This window comes from Erinaceus europaeus, chromosome 4, assembly GCF_950295315.1.
Source record: "Erinaceus europaeus chromosome 4, mEriEur2.1, whole genome shotgun sequence".
In the NCBI taxonomy this organism is placed as follows: domain Eukaryota; kingdom Metazoa; phylum Chordata; class Mammalia; order Eulipotyphla; family Erinaceidae; genus Erinaceus; species Erinaceus europaeus.
Window position 1 is genome coordinate 72,324,006 of NC_080165.1, and position 22,867 is coordinate 72,346,872.

The 22,867-nt window shown below is 40.2% G+C and overlaps 1 protein-coding gene across 2 annotated transcripts in view; it reads right to left on the reverse strand.

Annotated features, from left to right (window-relative positions):
* The window catches only part of KCNQ5 (potassium voltage-gated channel subfamily Q member 5), a 615,123-nt gene that overhangs the window by 219,565 nt on the left and 372,691 nt on the right, over positions 1-22,867 (reverse strand). For both annotated transcript variants that reach the window (XM_016191137.2, XM_007529720.3), the window contains exon 2: positions 12,954-13,044. In XM_016191137.2, the coding sequence (XP_016046623.2) occupies positions 12,954-13,044 (91 nt within the window). The remainder of the gene's footprint in view (positions 1-12,953; positions 13,045-22,867) is intronic.

Below are 22,867 nucleotides of genomic sequence, written 5' to 3' on the forward strand. Positions count from 1 at the left end.
GTATTATTATTTATCCTACCAGTTAAAACCCTTGCAACAGTTACTAAGGAAGTTACCTTTCCCAAACCCCTTTTGCCTTTCTCCACCCCTTTCCAAACCATGTCAAGCCATTTCCATTTCTGACTTGCCACTTCCGGGTCCGACCTTTAAAAGCCTGGGACCTCTGATCAATAAAGAACTGAATTGCCTTGCATCCATGAGCTCTGTTCATGAGTCATCTCCCTCACATCGTTGATTGAGTAGCAGTCAAAGCTGGCTCTGGTTGAGTTCTCTCCAACCCAGATAGTACGCACCTGGGAAGAGGCACCCCCACGTTAGCCCAGCAGGATGACAAAAAGAAATGGAAGAATGAAGAGAGCCTCCTTTTTCCATTTAATACTTTGGGCCCCCTTATCAAAGATTAGATGTGTATAGGTGTGGGGATTTATTTCTGGGCTTTCAATTCTGTTCCACTGGTCTGTGTGCCTATTTTTGTTCCAGTACCATGCTGTTTTGATGATGGTGGCTTTATAATATAGTTTGAGATCTGGGAGTGTGATGCCTCCATTTCTGTTTCTTTTCCTCAAGATGGTTTTGGCAATTCTAGGTGTTTTCAGGTTCCAGATAAAGGATTGTAGTGTTTGTTCTATTATCTTAAAGAAGCTTGGTGGAACTTTGATGGGTATTGCATTAAATTTGTATCTGGCTCTGGGGAGAATATTCATTTTGATGATATTTATTCTTCCAATCCATGAGCATGGGATATCTTTCCATTTCTTGCTATCAGTTTATATTTCCTTGAGTAGCGACTCATAGTTTTCAGTATACAAGTCTTTCACTTCTTTGGTCAACTTTATTCTTAGGTATTTTATTGATTTTGCTGAGACAGTAAATGGGAGTGATTTCAGGATGTCTTCTTCTTCAGTGCTGGGAAAACTGGGTTGTAACATGCAAAACTGGGTTGTAACATACATTCTGGATGTTAGACCAGAAACAATCAAATACTTAGAGGAAAACATTGGTAAAACACTTTCCCACCTACACCTCAAGGACATCAAGGATCTTCACATGCCATACATCAGACAAGAAACTAATCACCAAAATATATAAAGAGCTCAGCAAACTTAGCACCAAAAAAGCAAATAACCCCATCCAAAAATGGGCAGAGGATATGAACAAAACATTCACTTCAGAGGAGATCCAAAAGGCTAACAAACATGAAAAACTACTCTAGGTCACTGATTGTCAGAGAAATGCAAATTAATACAACACTGAGATATCACCTCACTCCTGTGAGAATGGCATACATCAAAAAGGACAGCAGCAACAAATGCTGGAGAGGTTGTGGGGACAGAGGAACCCTTTTACATTGCTGGTGGGAATGTAAATTGGTCCAGCCTCTCTGGAGAACAGTCTGGAAAACTCTCACAAGGCTAGACATGGACCTTCCATATGATCCAGTAATTCCTCTCCTGGGGTTATATCCCAAGGACTCCATAACACCCAACCAAAATGAAGTGTGTACTCCTATGTTCATAGCAGCACAATTCATAATAGCTAAAACCTGGAAGCAACCCAGGTGCCCAACAACAGATGAGTGGCTGAGGGATGCATTGGATCGACCTTCCCGTGGTGCATCTCGTGAGTACCCATTCATTGGGGAAACTGACGATCCTTCCTAGCCGACTGAATCCACATGGATCCCAGTCACTTTCAAAGCCAGCAACAAGCAGCTCCCGACAGCTTTCAAGTTGTTGGTCCTGCTCTTCGAGTCCTCCAACTTAATGTTGAGGGGCTGTCCTTTGCCAAATGCGTTCTTATTGGTCAATTGGCGATACAGCATCAGGCAGATGTTATCTGCCTACAAGAATCACATATAGCAGTCGATGAAGCTGCCCGATTCACCATCAGTGGATTCGATTTAATATGCTATAATCTCCATCCTAAACACAGCCGAGCCATCTACGCCAAATCGTGTCTTGCGGACGTTTACCATACGACCTCTTCGACCTTCTACGACTCCATTACTATTGGAACTATTCAGCTCGTCAACGTATATAAGCCTCCCAGTGCCTCATGGGATAATGAGGTCCTGCCTAGCCTGAATCACCCAGCCGTTTATGTTGGAGACTTTAATAGTCATCACCAAGACTGGAGATATTCCTCCACTCGTGCTGACGGCTCCATCTTAGCCGACTGGGCTTCAGCGAATGACCTCTCCCTATTATACGATCCCAAACAGCCAGGCTCTTTTCACAGTGCTAGATGGAATAAAGACTCATCACCCGACCTGTGCTGGATTAGCACAGTCAACGGCCAAGCCTTTCCTGCTAGGAGACAAGTTCTCAAGATCTTCCCGCACAGTCATCACCGCCCAGCTATCATCCACATTGGTCTCCAGCTCCCACTGACTCTGTGCTCGGAGAAACTAAGATGGAACTTTCGGAAAGCAAACTGGCATCTGTTCAGTGATCTTACCAACAAATCTATTCCTGCAATTCCAATAACTCTATCCCCTCTGAAGATTCCTACAGGCGCTTCCGCCAAGCCATCTTCAAAGCAGCTTCCCAATCCATTCCTCGTGGGAGACGTGCTAACTATACGCCTTGTCTTGATGCTGAATGCGAGCAACTACTAAAGCAGTATGATGAGTCGGGCGACCCAGATGTGGCTGACCATCTCATTGCCTCCCTGGATGCAGCACGCCAAGCCCGCTTATGGAAACTTATGGAAAGTCTGATCTTCACCCACTTATGGAAACTTATGGAAAGTCTGATCTTCACCCACTCAAATAGGAAGGCCTGGAAGATTCTTCAGAGACTGGGTGCCGGTAGCCAACCCCCTCCCGTCTCCCATCCTCCCATATCTCCAAACTCAGTGGCCAGTCACCTAACTCAAGTTGTGTGTGCTAAGATCGACCCAGTCTGGAAAAGAGAAATTTCCCACGAGTGGTCATCCTACTTCCGGTTATCTTGTCCATCTCCAAAACTCTCTCCTTTTACACTGTCTGAACTGGAAGACGCTTTGAAGAGGGTTAAACTGGGAACAGCTGCTGGTTATGGTAACATCACCCCAGAACTCATTCTTAACCTGGGTCCCGCGACAAAGAAGTGGCTCGCTTCATTCCTGTCCCACATCTTGGATTCTGAGTCTATGCCCAAAGTTTGGCGTCGTGCGAAGATTATAGCGGTTTTGAAACCAAAGAAAGACCCAACACTGGCCGCCAGCTATAGACCAATTTCTCTCCTCTCCGTGTGTTACAAACTCCTCAAGGAGTTTGAAAGAGCCTCTCAAGAGGCTGCTTCTGTCACGTATTTCTCATCTTACAGAGAAATTCCTATCACCCGCCCAAGCTGGTTTCCGCCCAGGAAGATCTACCTGTGAACAAGCCCTGGCCCTCTCAACTTACATTGAAAATGGATTCCAGAAGAATTTAAAGACGGGTGCTGTGATTGTTGATCTCACAGCAGCCTATGACATGGTCTGGCACCGTGGTCTCCTAGTCAAGATCTCAAGATGCCTGCCTCCATGGGTGGCCAACACTATACCGTTTCTTCTCCAAAACAGAAGATTCCGGGTACATCTGGGTGACAAGTCTAGCAGATGGAGACTTTTCTCAAGTGGCCTCCCCCAGGGCTCTGTTCTGGCTCCTACGCTATTCAATATTTACATCAATGACCTCCCAGAAACTTCAAGGAAGTTCATCTACGCCGATGACATCTGCTGTGCAACTCAGGCATCAAAGTTTGACATCCTTGAGTAAACACTCACGAAAGACATGTCTGATATCTGATTACTGTAAAAAAATGGCGACTAATCCCTAGCACTGCAAAAACGGTATCATCTGTTTTCCATCTACACCATGTCTCGGCCTCGCATGAGCTTAATGTGCAGCTTGGCGATATGAGAATCCAGCATGAAGCCCAGCCAGTCTATCTTGGTGTTACTCTCGATCGCACTCTGTCATTTCACAATCATCTCATAAAAACTGCAGCAAAGGTGGGCACGAGGAATAACATCATTGCAAGACTGGCCAGCTCCTCATGGGACGCGAGTGCTTCCACACTACGATCATCATCTCTGGGATTATGCTATTCCACTGCAGAATACTGTGCCCCAGTATGGTTCCATAGCCCTCATGTCCACTTGGTCGATTCCAAATATTCCTCCATGAAGATAATTTCTGGAACCATCCGTTCCACCCCAGTTCCATGGCTGCCAGTTCTTAGCAACATCGCCCCGCCAGATATTCGTCGGGATGCGGCATCATCTAAGTTCATTTCCCACGTCTACGCTCGACCGGACCTGCCAATATAGGCAGATATCTTCGCCCACCCTGTCCAACGCTTGACGTCTCGTCACCCAATCTGGTCCCCTACGCCTACACTGAACTTCTCTGTTCCAGACTCTTGGAAACAGAGTTGGCAGTCAGCTGAGGTAAAGAACAAACACCTCATCACAGACCCCTGCAAGCGTCAACCCGGCTTTGACCTAGCACGTTATGATTGGGCCCTCCTCAATCGCTATCGAACAGGCCATGGCCGGGGTGCTGCTATGTTCCATTGCTGGGGAGCCAGAGACGACCCGAACTGCCCCTGCGGCTACAGACAGACTATGACCCACATAGTCAACGACTGCCACCTCTCCAGATTCAAAGGAGGTCTCGAAACTTTACATCAGGCTCAACCTGATGCTGTTGACTGGCTACGGAAGAAGGGCAAACGCTAGAAGTAGAAGAAGAAGAAGTGGCTGAGAAAGCTGTGGTATATATATATACAATGGAATACTATACAGCTATCAAGAACAATGAACCCACCTTCTCTGACCCAACTTGGACAGAGCTAGAAGGAATTATGTTAAGTGAGCTAAGTCAGAAAGATAAAGATGAGTATGGGATGATCCCACTCATCAAAAGAAATTGAGAAAGAAGATCTGAAAGGGAAACTAAAAGCAGGATTTGACTAAATATGGAGTAGGTCACCAAAGTAAAAACCCTGTGGTGAGGGGTAGACATGCAGCTTCCTGGGCCGGTGGTGGGTGGGATGGGACATAGTCTTTTGGTGGTGGGAATAGTGTTTATGTATACTCCTAGTAAAGTGTAGTCATATAAATCACTAGTTAATTAATATGAGAGGGGGAAAATTAATTGTATGTCTCAAAGTTTTTAAAACACAGACTGAGTCTTTTTAATATATAGGCTGTGTATTTGATATGCGGACTCTCTCAAAAGCCTAGACCAAGTAGATCAGAAGCAACCATACAAGATACTGGGTAGTATACAGCAAACTCTAACAAAAGGACTTTTCAAAGTTAACCCAATTACCAAATAATGTGATGATAACATTAACTATCCATTGTCTTTTTGAACCCTAAGACAGCAGGAACCTCACATCTCCACTATAGAGCCCCTACTTCCCCGAGTCCTGGAACCTTAGGATAGGGCCCACTTTCCCACATGCCTCTCCCAATCCATATCAAATAATATTGCATCTGCCGATCGCAACCTAATCAACACGATAGCCACCTCAACATGCTTCACCTCAGACTGTGTCCAGAGACTTCACGTGTGGAATGATTATCCTTCAGCTTCATCACTCGGGTGAGACCTTTCCTTTCATAGTATTCTCTAATTCCATCCCAGGTGGTTCACTTTCTAACATAATCCCAAAACCTAGATATAGACCTGGTTCTGTGAGAGCGAGCATACGTTCACACGTATCCATAAACTAGTGCAAAATATATACCTGAAAGCAGAAGTACACTAGAGTTTGCAGTGAGTACCCCCCCAACACTTCCTCTCCATTATTCCAACCTTTGGGTCCATGATTGCTCAACAATTTGTTTGGCTTTGTACATTAACTCTCTTTTCAGCCACCAGGTTCCAGATGCCATCAGGATGCTGGCCAGGCTTCCCTGGACTGAAGACCCCACCAATGTGCCCTGGAGCTCCGCTTCCCCAGAGACCCACTGTACTAGGGAGAAAGGCAGACTGGGAGTATGGACCGACCAGTCAACGTCCATGTTCAACGGGGAAGCAATTACAGAAGCCAGACCTTCCACCTTCTGCAACCCACAATGACCCTGGGTCCATGCTCCCAGAGGGATAGAGAATGGGAAAGCTATCAGGGGAGGGGATGGGATATGGAGATTGGGTGGTGGGAATTGTGTGGATTTGTACCCCTCCTACCCTATGGTTTTGTTAATTTATCCTTTCTTAAAAAAAATAAATTAAAAAAAAAGAAATGGAAGAATGGTCCCCTGTTCATGGATTGGGAGAATAAATATAATTAAAATGACAATTTTACCAAAAGCAATCTATAGATTCAATGCAATACCTATTAAAATCCCAATGATATATTTCAAGGAAATTGAACAGATTATTCAAAAATTTGTGTGGAACTCTGAAAAACCACAAATAGCAGAAACACTCCTAAGGAAAAAGAGGAAAAATGGAGACATCACAATACCCGACTTTCGGCTATACTACAAAGCAGCAGTAATCAAAACAGTGTGGTACTGGAGCAAAAATGGTCAAATGGACCAATGTAATAGGATAGAGAGCCCAGAACTCAATCCATATATGTACAGACACCACATATATGACAAAGGAGCCAAATATGCCCATTGGGGAAAAGAAAGTCTCTACAAATGGTATTGGCAGAATTGGACAGCCACATGTAGAAAAATGAAACTAGATCACCAATTAATACCATACATCAAAGTTAACTCAAAATGGATCAAAGATCTGGATATCAGACCTGGAAGTACAAAATACATAGAAGAATATATCAGTGAAACATTTCATGACATTAACACTAAAGACATATTTAGAGACTTCACCCCATGGGCAAAGGAAACAAAAGCAAGATTGGAAAAGTGGGACTATATCAAATTAAAAAGCTTACATACATCAAAAGAAAACTCCATAAAGATAAACAAGAAACCCAGCAAATGGGAAAACATATTCCCACATCATACTTCAGACAGGCACTTGATATAAAACATCTATATAGAACCCATTCGGCTCAACAAAAAGAAAAAGAACAACCCAATAAAAAAGTGGGCAGAGAGGGAGTCGGGCGGTAGCACAGTGGGTTACGTGCACATGGCACAAAGCGCAAGGAGTAGTGCAAGGATCCCAGTTCAATCACCCGGATCCCCCCCTGTAGGGGAGTCACTTCACAGGCTTAGAAGCAGGTCTGCAAGTGTCTATTTTTCTCCTCTTCTGTCTTCCCCTCCTCTCTCCATTTCTCTCTGTCCTAACAATGAAGTCATTAATAGCAACAACAATAATAACTACGACAATAAAAAACAAGGGCAAAAAAAAGGAATAACTATTATTAAATAAATACTAAAATGTTATTATTAAATAAATATTTTTTTTAAAAGTGGGCAGAGGACATGCATAGACAGTTTTCCAAAGAAGAGATATGCATGGCCCACAGACATATGCAGAAATGCTCTAATTCACTCACCACCAGAGAAATACAGATTGAGATCACACTGAGATACCATCTCACACCTGTAAGAATGGTCTTCATCAACAAAACACGAGAAGATAATGTTGGATAGGATGTGGAGAGAAAGAAACTTTAATACACTGCTGGTGGGAAAGCAAAATGGTACAACCATTATGGAGAATACTTAAGCAAATACAGATGGAAATACCTTACAACCAAGCAATCCCACTCCTAGGCATTTATCCAAAAGAGAAAATATCACTAATTCAAAGGGATATATGCACCCCCATGTTCATAGTTGCATTACCTACAATAGCAAAAATTTGGAAGCAACCAAAATGTCCCTCCACAGATGATTAGTTAAAAAAGTTATGGGACATATGCTCAATGAATATTACTCAGCAATGAAAAAGAAGATATTACATCCTTTGGGATATAATGGATGAAACTTGAGAAGATTATGCTTAGTGAAATAAACAAAGAGGTAAAAGAAAACTATAGGATGGTCTCACTCATATGTAGAATTTAGAGAACTGAACATATATACATGAAATAAACAACCAGACACAACACAATCCATATTTAAAATGGGACAACTATTGTGGTTACTTAGGGGGGAGGGCACATACTTTTGGTGGCAGAGAAGATGTGAAGCTCTTGTCTTATCACTGTTTAGTACTATCAATAGCAATACAACATGTGCGAGGGGTGGATAGATTTAATATCTCAAGTTCTCCAACTGCCTAGACTATAGCCCTAAGCACAAATACTAGCTCTTGCTAATATTCATCTTAGATTTGCAAAATGATCATACTCTGCAAAGGGGATTGTTTATGGATCTCTAAAAATGCATCGGAAAATAAAGCTCTGCAAACATCTAAATCAATCACAGCTTTAGGCCAAATAGGTCAAGACCTTTTGACCTTGTAAGTATTTAAAATACAAGGAGGTTCAGATACCACTAGAAGCGTTCAGATCATAGTGAAGTTAAGTATAATAAAACAGATACTTAGCCTCCCAACTAACCTGGTTATTATAATTAATTATTGATATTTTCACTTTTCTAAGACTATAAGAAACCCCTTGCATCCCCTTTAAGACCTGCATCTCTCCTAGTCCTGGTACCTCTAGGATATGCCCATATTTCTTGAAATTCCTTTTCTATGATTCCTTACTGCCATACCAACTCTGTCAACTTTAACTAAATCACTACTGGTGCTGCCACCCCACATTATGCTATTACTGAAATCCTACTGTGGATCTTAACCTGAGATACCAGCCTGAGAAGTCAACTTCTAACTCTTCAAATCTGGTGCTCCACTCTGACACCTTTCTCTCAGACAACATTCTCATCCAACCTCAGGTCATGACACCTTCCAGATACTAGGCTGCAGATGTTACCATGACTCCACCCCAACTTCTCTGGGCAGATGATCTCACCAATGTGTCCTGGACCCTCGTGTCTCCAGTGCTCTGGTCCACTAGGGAAAGACAGAAACAGGGGGTATGGATTGGCCTGTCAATGCCCATGCTCAGTGGAGAAGAAGCTACAGAAACCAGAACTCCTACCTTCTGCTCCCCAAAAACAATCTTGATCCATACTTCCAGTGGGGTGGAGAAGTGATAGGATGAAGATAAGGAAACTCTGCACTCCAGCTCCATCAGCACCCAGAGAGAGAGAAAGAAAAGGAGAGGAATATATGGAGATAGTTATGATGTCATGAGTGGTTTAGAGGGAAAGAGGATTGAATCAGGAAAAGAAGGGGTAACTCTGTATAAATGTGGACAGATAGTTGTAGAGAAGATGGTTGGCCCATGTCTACAACTTTAGGGGAATTATGGTGGATGGCAGTGGGGAGAGTAAAGATTCAGAACCCTGGTGGTGGGAATGGTGTGGATTAAAACCCCTGTAGACATGTATTTCTATAATTTAAAAATATAAAAAAATTAAAAATTAAAAAAAACCCTCAGCTTGGCTCACTTAGGGAGGGGGTGATAGTAAAAATGGATCAGAAATAAAGGAAGGGAAAAATGATAATAGATATTGACAGAAATACACAAGATCTGAGAGTCTACTGTAAATAACTTTATATGATTAAGTTGAAGAACCCAGAAATGACAAATTCTTAAAATTACAGTTTCCCAAGATTGAATCATAAGGAAATTGATAATCTGAACAAACCAATGACAAGTCAGGAAATTGAAATGGCAATCAAGTCTCCCCCCCAAAAGCTTACAAGATCAGATGGTTTTACTAGCACATTCTTTATATTTATTTTATTTATTTATTCCTTTTTGTTGCCCTTATTGTTTTATTATTGTAGTTATTATTGTTGTTGTCATTGTTGGATAGGACAGAGAGAAATAGAGGGGAGGGGAAGACAGAGAGGAGGAGAGAAAGATAGACACCTACAGACCTGCTTCACCGCCTGTAAAGCGACTCCCCTGCAGGTGGGGAGCCGGGGTTCGAACCGGGATCCTTATGCCGGTCCTTGTGCTTTGCGCCACCTGCACTTAACCTGCTGCGCTACAGCCCAACTCCCACTACTAGCACATTCTACCACACCTTGAAATAGAAATATGAATACAGTCAAGTGTTTAAAGACTAGGTACACACATATGGAGCACAAGTAAAAGGACAGAGTAGACTACTAAGGAAGTCAGCTGAGGCGGTGGCAATAAATTAAACCTTTCTTTTTAAATTATATTAAATTGCCTTATTCTGAGTCTGAAATCAATCCTAAGACATAGTACATCCAAGATCTGTTCATAATAAGATATAGCAATAGAGTGCAGCTTAGTATAGAACCAAAGTCCTTTGTTGACTTTTTAAAGTCTCTTACTCAGATCATCAATAAATAGAGGATTAAGACAAATGGGAAACTGAAACACAACATTCCTGCAAACTGAAGGAATAATATATCCAAATGTGATTTCTACTATTCGATCTCAGAATTAAAAGACTCCTTGATACCATCCCAGTATATCCTTGTAACTATTCACTCAAAGACATACCTCATATTTTGAGAAGTCAGGCTCCTATTTGTTAGCTTTTGCTGTGTGTAACCAATTTCTATGCAAATGGAAACAGCTGAAGTTAAACCAAGCTTGTGGAACAGGGGTTTGTATCTCCAGATACAGACATTTGTATTTGTTGCCTGACTCTATAAATAGCTAGTTGACACCTGCTAGCAACTCTGTATTGAATATTTAAAAGCTGCTGAGAAAATAATTCTTAAAAGTTCTCATCATTGCAGAGGACCTGGGAGGGGGAGACTGTTGTGTGGAAAACTAAGAAATGTTATGCATGTACAAGCTACTGTATTTACTGTCGACTTTAAAATCTTAATCCCCCCAGGAAACGAATTAAAAAAAAAAGTTTTCATCATCGCTAAGACAAGAGACCTTAAATGCTCTCACTATAAGAATATAAGTATGGCAATAATGTATGGTGATAAAATATTGTGATTGGGGGGCTGGGTGGTGGCTCACCACGTCAAGCACACACAATACCAAGCGCAAGGACCCGCGCAAGATCTCAGTTCGAGGCCATCCAAAAAAAAAAAAAAAAGGCTGCCAGGAGTAGTGGATTCGTAGTGATGGCACCAAGCCCTACTGATAACCCTAGAGGCAATATATATATATAATCCTTTTTCAAGATACATATGTATACATGTACACCACACATGCATATATGCACACCAAAACTAATGCTATATCTATGACATTGCATTATATTAAAACACTATGTAGAACCGCATTTAAATAAAATGTTCAAAGTCAGCATTATTCATAGATTCTACAGAGACATCTGAGTGGTGGTGTAATTAGCTCAGTAGTTAGAGAAGTAGACCAGTAATCTCAGAGTTATAAGTAGGAACACAGGAAGAGTAAGAGGCTGATATCAGAGAGCATAAATATGAACTTCTTTGTACTATTTAGAAACTCATGAGCAACAACTAAATTTATATTGAATATCAGAAAATTCACGATGTATCTTTTATATGTTCTTCTATGCAGAAGTGGGCCATAACTTTTTCGAAAGCCCAGTATTTTAGTGATTTGACAGATGTAAACATAGCATTTTGGATTTTTTTTTAACCTAGATGTGGAAATATTTTTATAGGATTCCTAGTGCCCGATTTACTCATCATATGTATTATACATCATGCAGAAAATTCAGTTTTTAACATTTCCAAGTCTAAAAATAAGATTCACATTTTAATTTAAGTCTAGTTGTGGTTCTGTAAATGACCCTAAAAGCCAGTTGTGCCATAGACCTTGATCTCAGATAATTTGTTATTGATGAAGAGGTTCATGAGGCTAAAAGCTCACTTGCTTCCCAAATGGAAAGCCTTTAAATGAACAAACCCCTTGTGTGCTTTTTGGTCTGTCCATTCTCTAGTTTTGGTTTTGAAACAGCAACCCTAACATCAGCAACATACCACTGAGCACAGTTAGTATGGAAACAAATTGGGATAGATTTGTTCCAGGCTCAAAAATGATTTTTCTGACTGTAGACTAAAAGTCTTGAAGAAGTTTTGATAACTTCAAGCACAAACTGTATGAAAGCATATGTAGCAAGAACAGCTGCCCTCCCTTCAGATTATATGAGCTGACATTTGTCAGTTATACTTTTAAGAATACTTTTCTTATATTAAGTGACAGCTCAGTAAATTATCGGTCTCTGTCAGTCTTCTTCCATATTCTTACTTCTTTCTTCCTCTTAAATTCACCAGTTTTAAAGTAGATGTGACTTGTAGCAGTTTACTGTTCCTTCAAACATCTCTGAGATTGCCGAATCTGGTATTTTTTGAATTGAGTAGGTCAGAATGGATGTAAATGAATCAAACTTTCAATCAAGTGTGATTTGACTATACAGTGCTATAGTTTAGCTGTAATAGGAAGTATAAGAGCTTTAAAAGCCCAGAATAATTCAGACTAAAATATCTTGGGGTCGTTTTTCATTTTACAATGAATTGAGCAATTCTGTGTGTTGAAGATTGACAGCATAATGGAAACATAGCAAACTGAAGAATTGCTCACCAGGTAACTGCATTAGCAGCAAAATCCATAATATAGTCTGTTAGTTGAAAAGATCATGAAGGAGCTTTCTGTTTTCTTGTGAAGTGCTGCTATGTTCTCATATTTCTAAGCCAGTTGTACTTAGCTGCTACTAAATTGCAACTATTGGAAAATGCTATCATGAAACTTTTAGAAATATAGTGTAAAATCTCATGAATACTTATTTTTATTTATGTATTAACACTGACAAACATAATTGAGACTTCTTCCAAGTTTTGTGCTTTTGATGTAATATAAGACATTGCTCTATAATAGTAATAATGCATGTTTTTATATGTTTCTGAGAACTGACTAAATATTAGAATGGTGAACAAATGTTTGAAACAGATAGAAAATTTTGTGGGATAAACTATATAGCACAAATATTATAGACAACTTTCACATTATATAAATGTTATGAACATTTTTTTGCTCACATGTTTCACTTACCAGGATCAAGAGGCAACTTGAAGCCAATTTTGTGTGCTCAGGGATGGTGGAAAACACTGACAAAATCAAGCAACCAAATACAAGGAGAAAACTGTAAAACAGCAAAAAAAGAGAGAAAGAGAGAAATCTGATAAGAACCTTGCCTTATCATGACAGATTAATATTTTGTTTCTAACGAATAAAGCACCAGACTAATTTGAATTGATTAAATCATAACCCCTTTCAAGAGACTTGATATTTTTGAATATAAAAACATAACATGATCTATAGTACAAGTGAGATTCGTTTGTTATTTCACTGATGGAGAAAGGTTATATGTGTGTGTTGCATACTGTATTGAAGTGTCTACACAGAAAAAGAATGGAATTTCCCTTAAGCTTCTTCTCAAGGAGAGATCCCAAGGAAGGCCAAGAAAGTCTGTAAAGCTATTACCCTTTCAAAGAAGCAGAAAATGTCCAGTGTTTGGTGGAAATTTTGTCTACCAATAAGTGTTCTAAGTGGTTGCTACTTTTCAGAGTTTAATGCTGATCATGGATTCTTGTTTTTTCATTACTTTCTAACAATCATAAGAACAGAAAATCAAGAGAATGAAGTGAAAGAAATAAAATTATCAGCCTTACCATGACCCAGTTCCTGAGTATGAGCCGTAGCATCACATGGTAATTTCACTAAAGTGGGGGAAGCTCTACATATGGTGGACTTGTGCTGTTGGTAGCTCCCATTTCCTGTATACTTCTCTCTCTCTCATTTCTCTCTCTCTCATTTCTCTCTCTCTCTCTCTCTCAGGAGAGGAGAAAAATCAAGAAAATTATCTCCCCTACCAATTTCCTAAAATACTACTGGAGATATTACACCTCAGCACTATCTATTGATACTGCAAGAATAGAATGTAAAATCCAGGGGCAGCATTTTCTACCAGTCAATCTACAGACATTTTTATTTCTAGAAATACAGCACTTTACAGTTCGTAAAAGAAGCTGAGTTCCTAAGCAGTATATCTAATTAAAAAAATAAGGAAAGATAGAAACAGGATGAGAGTATGGGTCAAACTGTAAATGCCCATGTCCAGCAGGGAAGCAGTTACAGAATCCAGACCTTCCACCTTCTGTACCCCATTATGATCCTGAGTCCATACTCCCAGAAGGATGAAGAATAGGAAAGGTTCCAATGGAGGAGATGGGATGCTGAACTCTAGTGGTGGGAATTGTACCCCTCTTACCCTACAGTCTTGTTGATCATTATTAAATAAATTAAAAGAGCAACTTCAAACTGTGAGATCACTTGCCCAGTAGAGTGCAAACTTCACCGTACCTAAGAACCTAGCTTTGAACAGTCAGCACTGCATGGGAGTAGTGTGTGTTAAGATGCTTCTGAATAGTTAGGAAATAAGGGTAAGAGTAACAGTGATCCCAGTAAGGTTATAAACTTATTAGTAGAAATGAGTCTGGAATCAAGAGGTAAGCTAGAAGTAACCTGTAAATTTATGGGAGCTCCCTGAGTTGTGTATTTATTAAGAGTGAGGTGAAAATTTGGGAGGTGTGGCCAAAAAGTCAAGTTTCCATCTACGATTATGGGTCATGTTTCTAACCAGTCAGGAAAACAATCAGGCAATTCAAGAGGAACAATCTTATTTGGGGAGAAGATGTCTGGTTTAGAACATGCACATGGAACTGTGGATCTATAGCTTGGACATAATATATGGCTGGAAATATAGTTCTTCCTAGAGGAAGTGAATATATGTATCATGTTACTCTGAGGAAAATATAGACTGTTATATGTAAATAAACATAAGGAATATTCAGAGAACATTTCCTAATTTGGTAAAGTGTTACCATTTTTGAACAATGAATACATCCTGCTGTAATATGACTCTTCATAGCACTGCGAGAGACAAATACCAAGGTTGGGCAAAGTACTAAAAAGGAAAATATGAGACCTTAAAGTTAACAGTACTGGGAGTTGGGCAGTAGCAAAGTGGGTTATGTACAGGTGGCGCAAAGCGCAAGGACCAGTGTAAGGATCCAGGTTCGAGCCACTGGCTCCCCACCTGCAAGGGGAGTCGCTTCACATCTCAGGTCTGCAGGTGTCTGTCTTTCTCTCCCCCTCTCTCTATTTCTCTCTGTCCTATCTAACAACAATGACATCAATACCTACAATAATAAAACAAAAAGGGCAACAAAAGGGAATAAATAAATAAATATTTAAAAATCTTTTAAAAATAAATTAACATTACTAATATACTGGGCTCATTGGCAGTAACATGTTGCACTGCTGGATTTTACTGAAGCTCTACTAACATGACCATGTCTGGGCTCCCAGCACAGGACTGACATAGATCTATCTATATGGCTTGAATAAAATTAGTAAGGTTGGTAAGAGTCACGAGGCAGAGGGTGTCTAAATATAAATCCCATGAACCTCTAGTGACATGACTGTAAATGCTTATGCTGTGGAATGGTTTGTAAAATTTATCAGAACACTGAGAGATTCATGGTATGCATAAAAATTTAGATTTTTTTGATGGTCAGTTAAGAAGCAGGAGTTCAGAGCTTTAAAATATCTGGGCACCATTTTTACTTCAGTGAGTCAATTTGTTCTGGCAAATCTTATGAAAGGCTTGACAAAGTTTGGATATTTTCTTCTGTACATTAATCTTTGGATAGCACAAGATTCATAGTCCTTTAAAGTTATTCTGTAACAACTACTGGACTACACTTAGGAGAAAGCATATTATTAGTTCAAATGCCTCTATATTTACTTAAAAAAACAACAACAACCATAACCTTTCATTGTGGGTAAAGACTCTATTTGTCAGATTTAACTTGATAAATAACTAAACTTGAGAATATTATGGATGTTTATAGAAGTTTCCAAACTGAGTTTCAAGCATGGGCTCATGTAATAAGAATGAAAATGAACTGAAAAGAACATTCAGAAAAAGCTCTACTGATGTTGTGTGAAAGGAACCATAGAAAATTTTGCAATGTCACTCACTAAAACACACAACTGCAATTAGGAATATTGCAATGGAGAAAGAAAAAATGGAGCTGGTGTTTAAAATAGACATTTCACCAGCTCTAGACCTCAGGCAAATTAGTAAAATAGGCTTTTTGGATCAAAACAAGCACATTTCACCTAGAAAATGCTCCCTGCAAGAATTCTGGTAGATAAGCTTTCCATGGTGTAACTATCTTCATGTAAGCCAAGGAATAACATTAAAAAAATCTCCATTTTGTAGATAGCTACTAGGCCTATTTTAGTTATATTCCAAAGGGACCATGACTATACTATTTTTTTTTCCCCTAAGCCTGAAATCTGATATGCAGGTGGATCCAAGTTATTGTCTGGGGAGATGATGTCATGGCTGGGAAAAGGACCAGAAGGCTAGATCAGGGAAGAGAATAGCTCCCAAATATGGAAAAGGTGTATAAATATTGACTGTAAACCCCATCGATTTGATGTGATCTGGGGCTCATATTCAGCTTAGAAACCTATGTGATCTCTGCATCCCTGCACTATTCCAGCCTTTAGGTTCATGATTAGTCAACAACTTACTTGGCTTTATTTGCTAACTTTCTTTTCAGCCACCAGGTTCCAGATGCTACCTTGATGCCAACCAGACTTCCCTGGACAAACAATCCCACCAATGTGTCATGGAGCCTGGATTCCTTAGAACACCGCCTCACTAGGGAAAGAGAGAGACAGGCTGGGACTATGGATTGACCTGTCAATGCCCATGCTCAGCAGGGAAGCAATTACAGAAGTCAGACCTTTCACCTTCTGAACCCCAAAAAGTCAGGTTTCCATCTATGATTATGGGTCATGTTTCTAACTAGTTAGAGAAACAATCAGGCAACTCAGGAGGAGAAATCTTACTTGGGGAGGAGAAGATGTCTGGTTTAGAACATGCACATGGAACTGTGGATCTACAGCTTAGACATACTATATGGCTGGAAATATGAAAGCATAGTTTTTCCTAGAGTAAGTGAATATATGTATCATGTTATTCTGAGGAGAATATAGTTTTTATCCCAGAGGGATAAAGAACAGGGAAGCTATCAGGGGATGGGATGGGATACAGAGTTCTGGTGGTGAGAATTGTGTGGAGTTGTACCCCTCTTATCCTATGGTTTTGTCAGTGTTTCCTTTTTATAAATAATAAAATAATAATAATAATAATCTCCAAAGGGAGGCTGGGATATTCTACCTTGCTCTTGAGGAAGACTGGCCGTGCAATGAATGTATGCAGCTGAGATGTTCCCAATTCTGTCCATGAACTGCTAACTCATACTGACAAACTTTTGTGTTAAATGTGAATATATATATAAGCCATAGGTCATATCGATGAGGTAAACAGATGATTGTATTTATGTATGTTGTTCAAGTGTGAAAGCTAATTTGCCTTAATCCAGCCTTCTAGCTCTATTCTCAACTCTGACACTTTCTCCCTAGACAATATTTAGATATTGTAGGTTATCTATCAAGCTTGTGCAAAAATTAAGAAAGTCATAGGCCCCTAGGAACATACCTAAAATAGACTTTCTAACTTCTTTCCACCCCAAGACCCCTATTCTTATCTGCTCTATCTTTATTTTTTGGTTCCTATTTATTAAATATTTTGTCCTTATTTATATCATACTTCCTATCAGCCACCAAGATCCAGATGCTACTATTATTCCATCCTGACTTCCCTGGACAGGTGACCTCACCAACATGTCTCACAGCCTCATCTCTCCAGAGCGCAACTCCACTAGAGAAAGAGAAAAAGACTGGAGGTGGGGAGGTGGAGCTAAAATGGCAGACTGGAGACAAAATCTGGTGTGAGCTCTGCAAAGAAGCTGCTTTCAACCTGGGAATCTCCAGTGAAGGTAGGATTTTTGGGTCAGCGGTGGAGAAGGAGTACAAAAGGAGGTCAAGGTGGAACCAAAGAAGAGCCCTATATTCATCCATGGGCTAGCAAAAAGAGGCTGAAAACGACAAGGAAACAGGGATGTGGCTGGGGATTTTGGCTTTGACATTTCTTCCTGCACTCCTCCCACCCCAAGACCATCCACCACACCAGCCACACCTGGTAGACCTCTGTGGAGCTAATTTATCAATATTCCTGGCTCAACAAGGGTATCATCCAAAGGCAGGGATCTACCTCCCACAAGCAAAGGCTTTTTTTTTTTTTTGAAGGGGGTTTTCTATATAAAACCCATATTTCTCCCAGGCCTGGAACCTCAAGGGTGGTACTCACTTTCCTGCATGTTTCTCTCATTCATACCAACTGATGCTGCATCTGCTGATCCCAACTCAAGTAATGCAACCAGTATCACCTTGGAATGTTACACTTTGGACTATATACAGAGACATCAGGCATGGAATGTCAACCATCCAGCTTCATTACTCTAGTGAGACCTTTCCTAGCTCATAGGACTCCTTATTTTCATTCTGGGTGGTACACTTCTTAATAAAGCCTCAAAACCTAGATATAGAGCAAAGCCCATGAGATAGGGCATATGCACATGTATGCATAAGTTAGGAGAACATATATACTTTAAAGCAAAAGTGCACAATAGTTTGCAGTGAGTCAACAAATTATGCAAGCATGTAGAAAGATCTAAAAAAGATACCATAAAGTACCTAATGAGACAGTTTCTATTTAGACCTAGATACTCTCCTTATCTACTTCCTATTACATGTCCCTCAATCACTCCAAAGCTAACCTGTCAGACAAAATAAGGATTACAAAAGATGAAGAAGGTCAAGAGACCACAATACTCTAATGATGACTCTTTAGTCACTACCAGGCCACCCCATCACTTGGGGCCTGGGATTCCCACACAGATATGATGGATCTAGACCCCTAACAAATCCCTCTTGCTACTGTTACTGGTCATCTCCATCAGGAACAACATAATGGACCCCTTTGTGGGCCCCTATAGTACCTTTCTCTCAATGTGGATCAACAATGGTAGGGACTGTTCCATTCTCCAAAGGGAAGTTGGACAACATACTCTACTTACTACCCGAGGAAAATGGGTCCTGAAATTAGTGCAGCATGAAATGTTCTTAGACATAACCACAGAATGTGAGCTCTGACCTACAAGGATGCAGAGGGGATGCATTGGATCGACCTCGTGGTGCATCCGTGAGTACCCATTCATTGGGGAAACTGACGATCCTTCCTAGCCGACTGAATCCACATGGATCCCAGTCACTTTCAAAGCCAGCAACAAGCAGCTCCTGACACCTTTCAACCTGACGCTGTTGACTGGCTACGGAAGAAGGGCAAACGCTAGAAGAAGAAGAAGGATGCAGAGGTTACATAGGCTCCTGTGCTGAATATGGGCCCCAGATCAAAATAGTGTGGTTTATTGTTAACAATATTTCTATACTTTCCCCATATTTGAGAGCTACTCTCTTCCCTGATCCAGCTTCCTAGTCCTTTTTCCAACTATGACACCAGCTTCCCAGACAATAACCTGGGCCCACCTGCATATTATATGTCAGGCTCAGGCAAAAACTAAGAAACTCATGGGCCACTTAGAATATACCTAAAATAGACCTACTAGCTTTTTCTAAAATGGAGATCCCAAATCTTCATCTGCAATATTCTTGCCTTCAGTTCCATGATAAATCAACAATTTGTTCTGCTTTATATCTTAACTCTTTTTCAGACACCAGGTTCCAGATGCTACCATGATACCAACCTGACTTCCCTGGGTAGATGACCCCACCATGTGTCCTGGATCCCTTCCTCCCTATATGCATACCCCATTAGAGAAAGAGAGAGACAGGCTGGGAGTGTGGATCAACCTACCAATGCTCATGTTCAGTGGAGGAGCAATTACAAAAGACAGATCCTTCCACTTCCTTTTTTTTTTTTTTTTTTTTCTCCTCCAGGGTTATTGCTGGGCTCGGTGCCTGCACCATGAATCCACTGCTCCTGGAGGCCATTTTTACCCACTTTTTGTTGCCCTAGTTGTTGCAGCCTCGTTGAGGTTATTATTGCCATTGTTGACGTTGCTTTGTTGTTGGATAGAACAGAGAGAAATGGAGAGAGGAGGGGAAGACAGAGAGAGGGGGAGAGAAAGATAGACACCTGCAGACCTGCTTCACCGCCCATGAAGCGACTCCCCTGCAGGTGGGGAGCCGGGGGCTCAAACCGGGATCCTTACGCCGGTCCCTGCGCTTTGCGCCACGTGCACTTAACCCACTGCGCCAACGCCCGACCCCCTGATCCTTCCACTTTCTGTACCCCGCAATGATCCTGGGTCCATGCTTCCAAACAGATAAAGAATAGGAAAGCTTTCAAGGGAGGGGGTTGGATATGGAATTCTGTGGGTGGGAATTATGTGGAAATGTACTCCTCTTATCCTATGGTCTTGTTAATATTTCCATTTTATGAAAAAAAATTTTTTTAAAAGAAAAGCAAAAGGCTGGGGGTATGAATTGGTCTGCCAACATCCATGTCCAGTGGAAAAGCAACTAAAGAAGTCAGAATTCTCACCTTCTGTACCCTAAAATGAATTTTTGTGCATACACCCAGAGGGGGAGAAATATTAGGGGAAGGTTACCAGAGGGCTCTGAACTCCAATTCCATTAAGACCCAGTGAGAGAAAAGGAACAAAGGAAGGACATTCAGAAGTAGTAACAAGTATAGGTATGACTTAGAAAGGATAAGAAGGCAGGACCATGGAAAACAATGGAGACTATATATATATATATAGTCTCCATTGCTATATATATATATTTTCAGCTCAGATATGTGACCTTGGGAGAACTACTGCAGTTTCCAGTGGAGGGAATAGGGACAAAGAACTCTGGTGATAGAAGAGGTGTAGAATTATACGTCTGTCTGTTATATCATAATTTTTAAACCAACTTTAATTCAATAAAAAATTAAAAAATATAAATATAAAAAAGAAGCCTAAGGGAGAGGAGAGATCTTAAATAGAATGGAAACATGGAATTAAATCTAAAATAAAAATAGGTAGCAGAATTTTTAATAAAGTAATTCTTCCAAAATAACTTCCCAAAAGTATTGACACTACCTGTGACTTTCCTTAAAATGTTAAATATTACTTTGATCAAAGACGCCTTTTAGTACTGCAGAAGAATCTCTGAGAATGAATCATGAATTATGACCAGAGTGTATATACTTACATTAGTGACCATAGGTGACCTGCATTCTGATACCTGCCTTGAGGACATACTGCTTAATGAAATAAAAATCTCATCCTGAAAGGAAATGGCTGGGACTCATTGTTTTATTTCGGCATCCTAAATTGACTTTTCTTTCTCAGCATAATTTTTCCATAAAAGAAGGGTATTTTGCACATGAAATCTATCTGTAGTTTGCCCCAGCTCCGTTGCAAACCAAAAATTTAAACATCATCTTTCATGGTTCTATTTTTCAAATGCAATGAGGCTCAAATACTAATAAAAACCATAATCAATAAATATTTTCTAGAGTTACAAATATAGGGTCACCAATTAAGATTTATAATATATATAGTGTTGCACTTCCCATACCATGGTATTGAAATGTACTAAATAATGATGTCTTATTGCAACTGATGAGCAACAAATGAGCTTAATGACATATATATTTCCTGAACCTTCATTCAGCCTGTTTCTCACCCCATATTAGAGAATTCTTACTGGATTTCTGAGTAAATCTGTCTCTCAAGATAAAGATTATTTCTAAAACAGTAATGATAGATGAATATGTCACTTGTCTTTGGACATTCCAATATTCACAATCTTCCTGATCACTTTGAGTCTGTACATTCCTGCACAGATGTCTCTATTGTTGGAAGACAGTAGACTCCTTCTGAGTCAGGCCTCTTTGTTTGATCCCTTTGTCCTTATTCAGAATTTAGACCACTAAAAACATGTGTTCTTTTCTCATCTCAGAGAGCTTTCTAACTACTTAGACTTTTAAAAAAATTCTTTTAAAAATGTATGTTTTATATTTTTATTTATTTGATACAGAGAGAAATTCAGATGAAAGGGGGAGATAGAAAGAGAGAGGGGGGTAGGTCGTGGCACACTTGGCTGAGTGCACATGTTACAATGTGCAAAGAGCCCCTGGTCCCCACCTGCTGGGGGGAAATCTTTTTGTGTGGTGAAGCAGGGCTGCAGGTATCTCTCCATCTCTCTACCTGTCTCCATTTCCCTCTCGATTTCTGGATGTCTCTATCCAATAAAGAAATAAGATAATAAAAAACGAAAGAGAGAGAGAGAGACTTAAAGCACTTAAGCACTCAGGATATTCCTCCCCTTCCCACCACTACTAGCAAGTGGAGACCAGGGGCTTGGCAGCATGCATACTCAACCAGGGACACTACCAATTATGCGCCCCCCTACATCTACATTCCATATGCAACAATGTCCATATATATATTGATTTTATTTTATTATTGTGGCAAAGTGGAACTCACATCTATCATTCCCCAGTTTTAGCACAAGAGTTAAATCTTAGGTATCAACATAAAAGATAGGTATACCAGCTCTTTATAGGAATCCAAATTCAAATTTTCTACTGTCCAGCTATTTGCAAAATTTTTATTTCAAAAATAATTATCAAAATTAATATATTGGGAGGTAGGAGATACTTCACCCAGTAGAGTATATGCTATTATGGGCAAGGACCCTTGTTTGAACTCTAGCCCACCAAATGAACTCACCAGGCAAAAATGGAAGCTTTACAAATGATGGAACAATGTTGTAATGTCTTCCTTTCTCCTGACTTTCTCTCTGTTTATATTCTCTATTTGGTGTGGAGGTGGGGGAAGGGGAGGAGAAAGAAAAAAAAAAAAAGAATGTATGGAACTTGTGATCCCAGCTAAGCCCTGAGGAATCGAAAAAAAAAAAAAAGGAAGGAAGGAAAGAAGGGATGAAGGGAGGGGGTGAGGGAGGAAAGA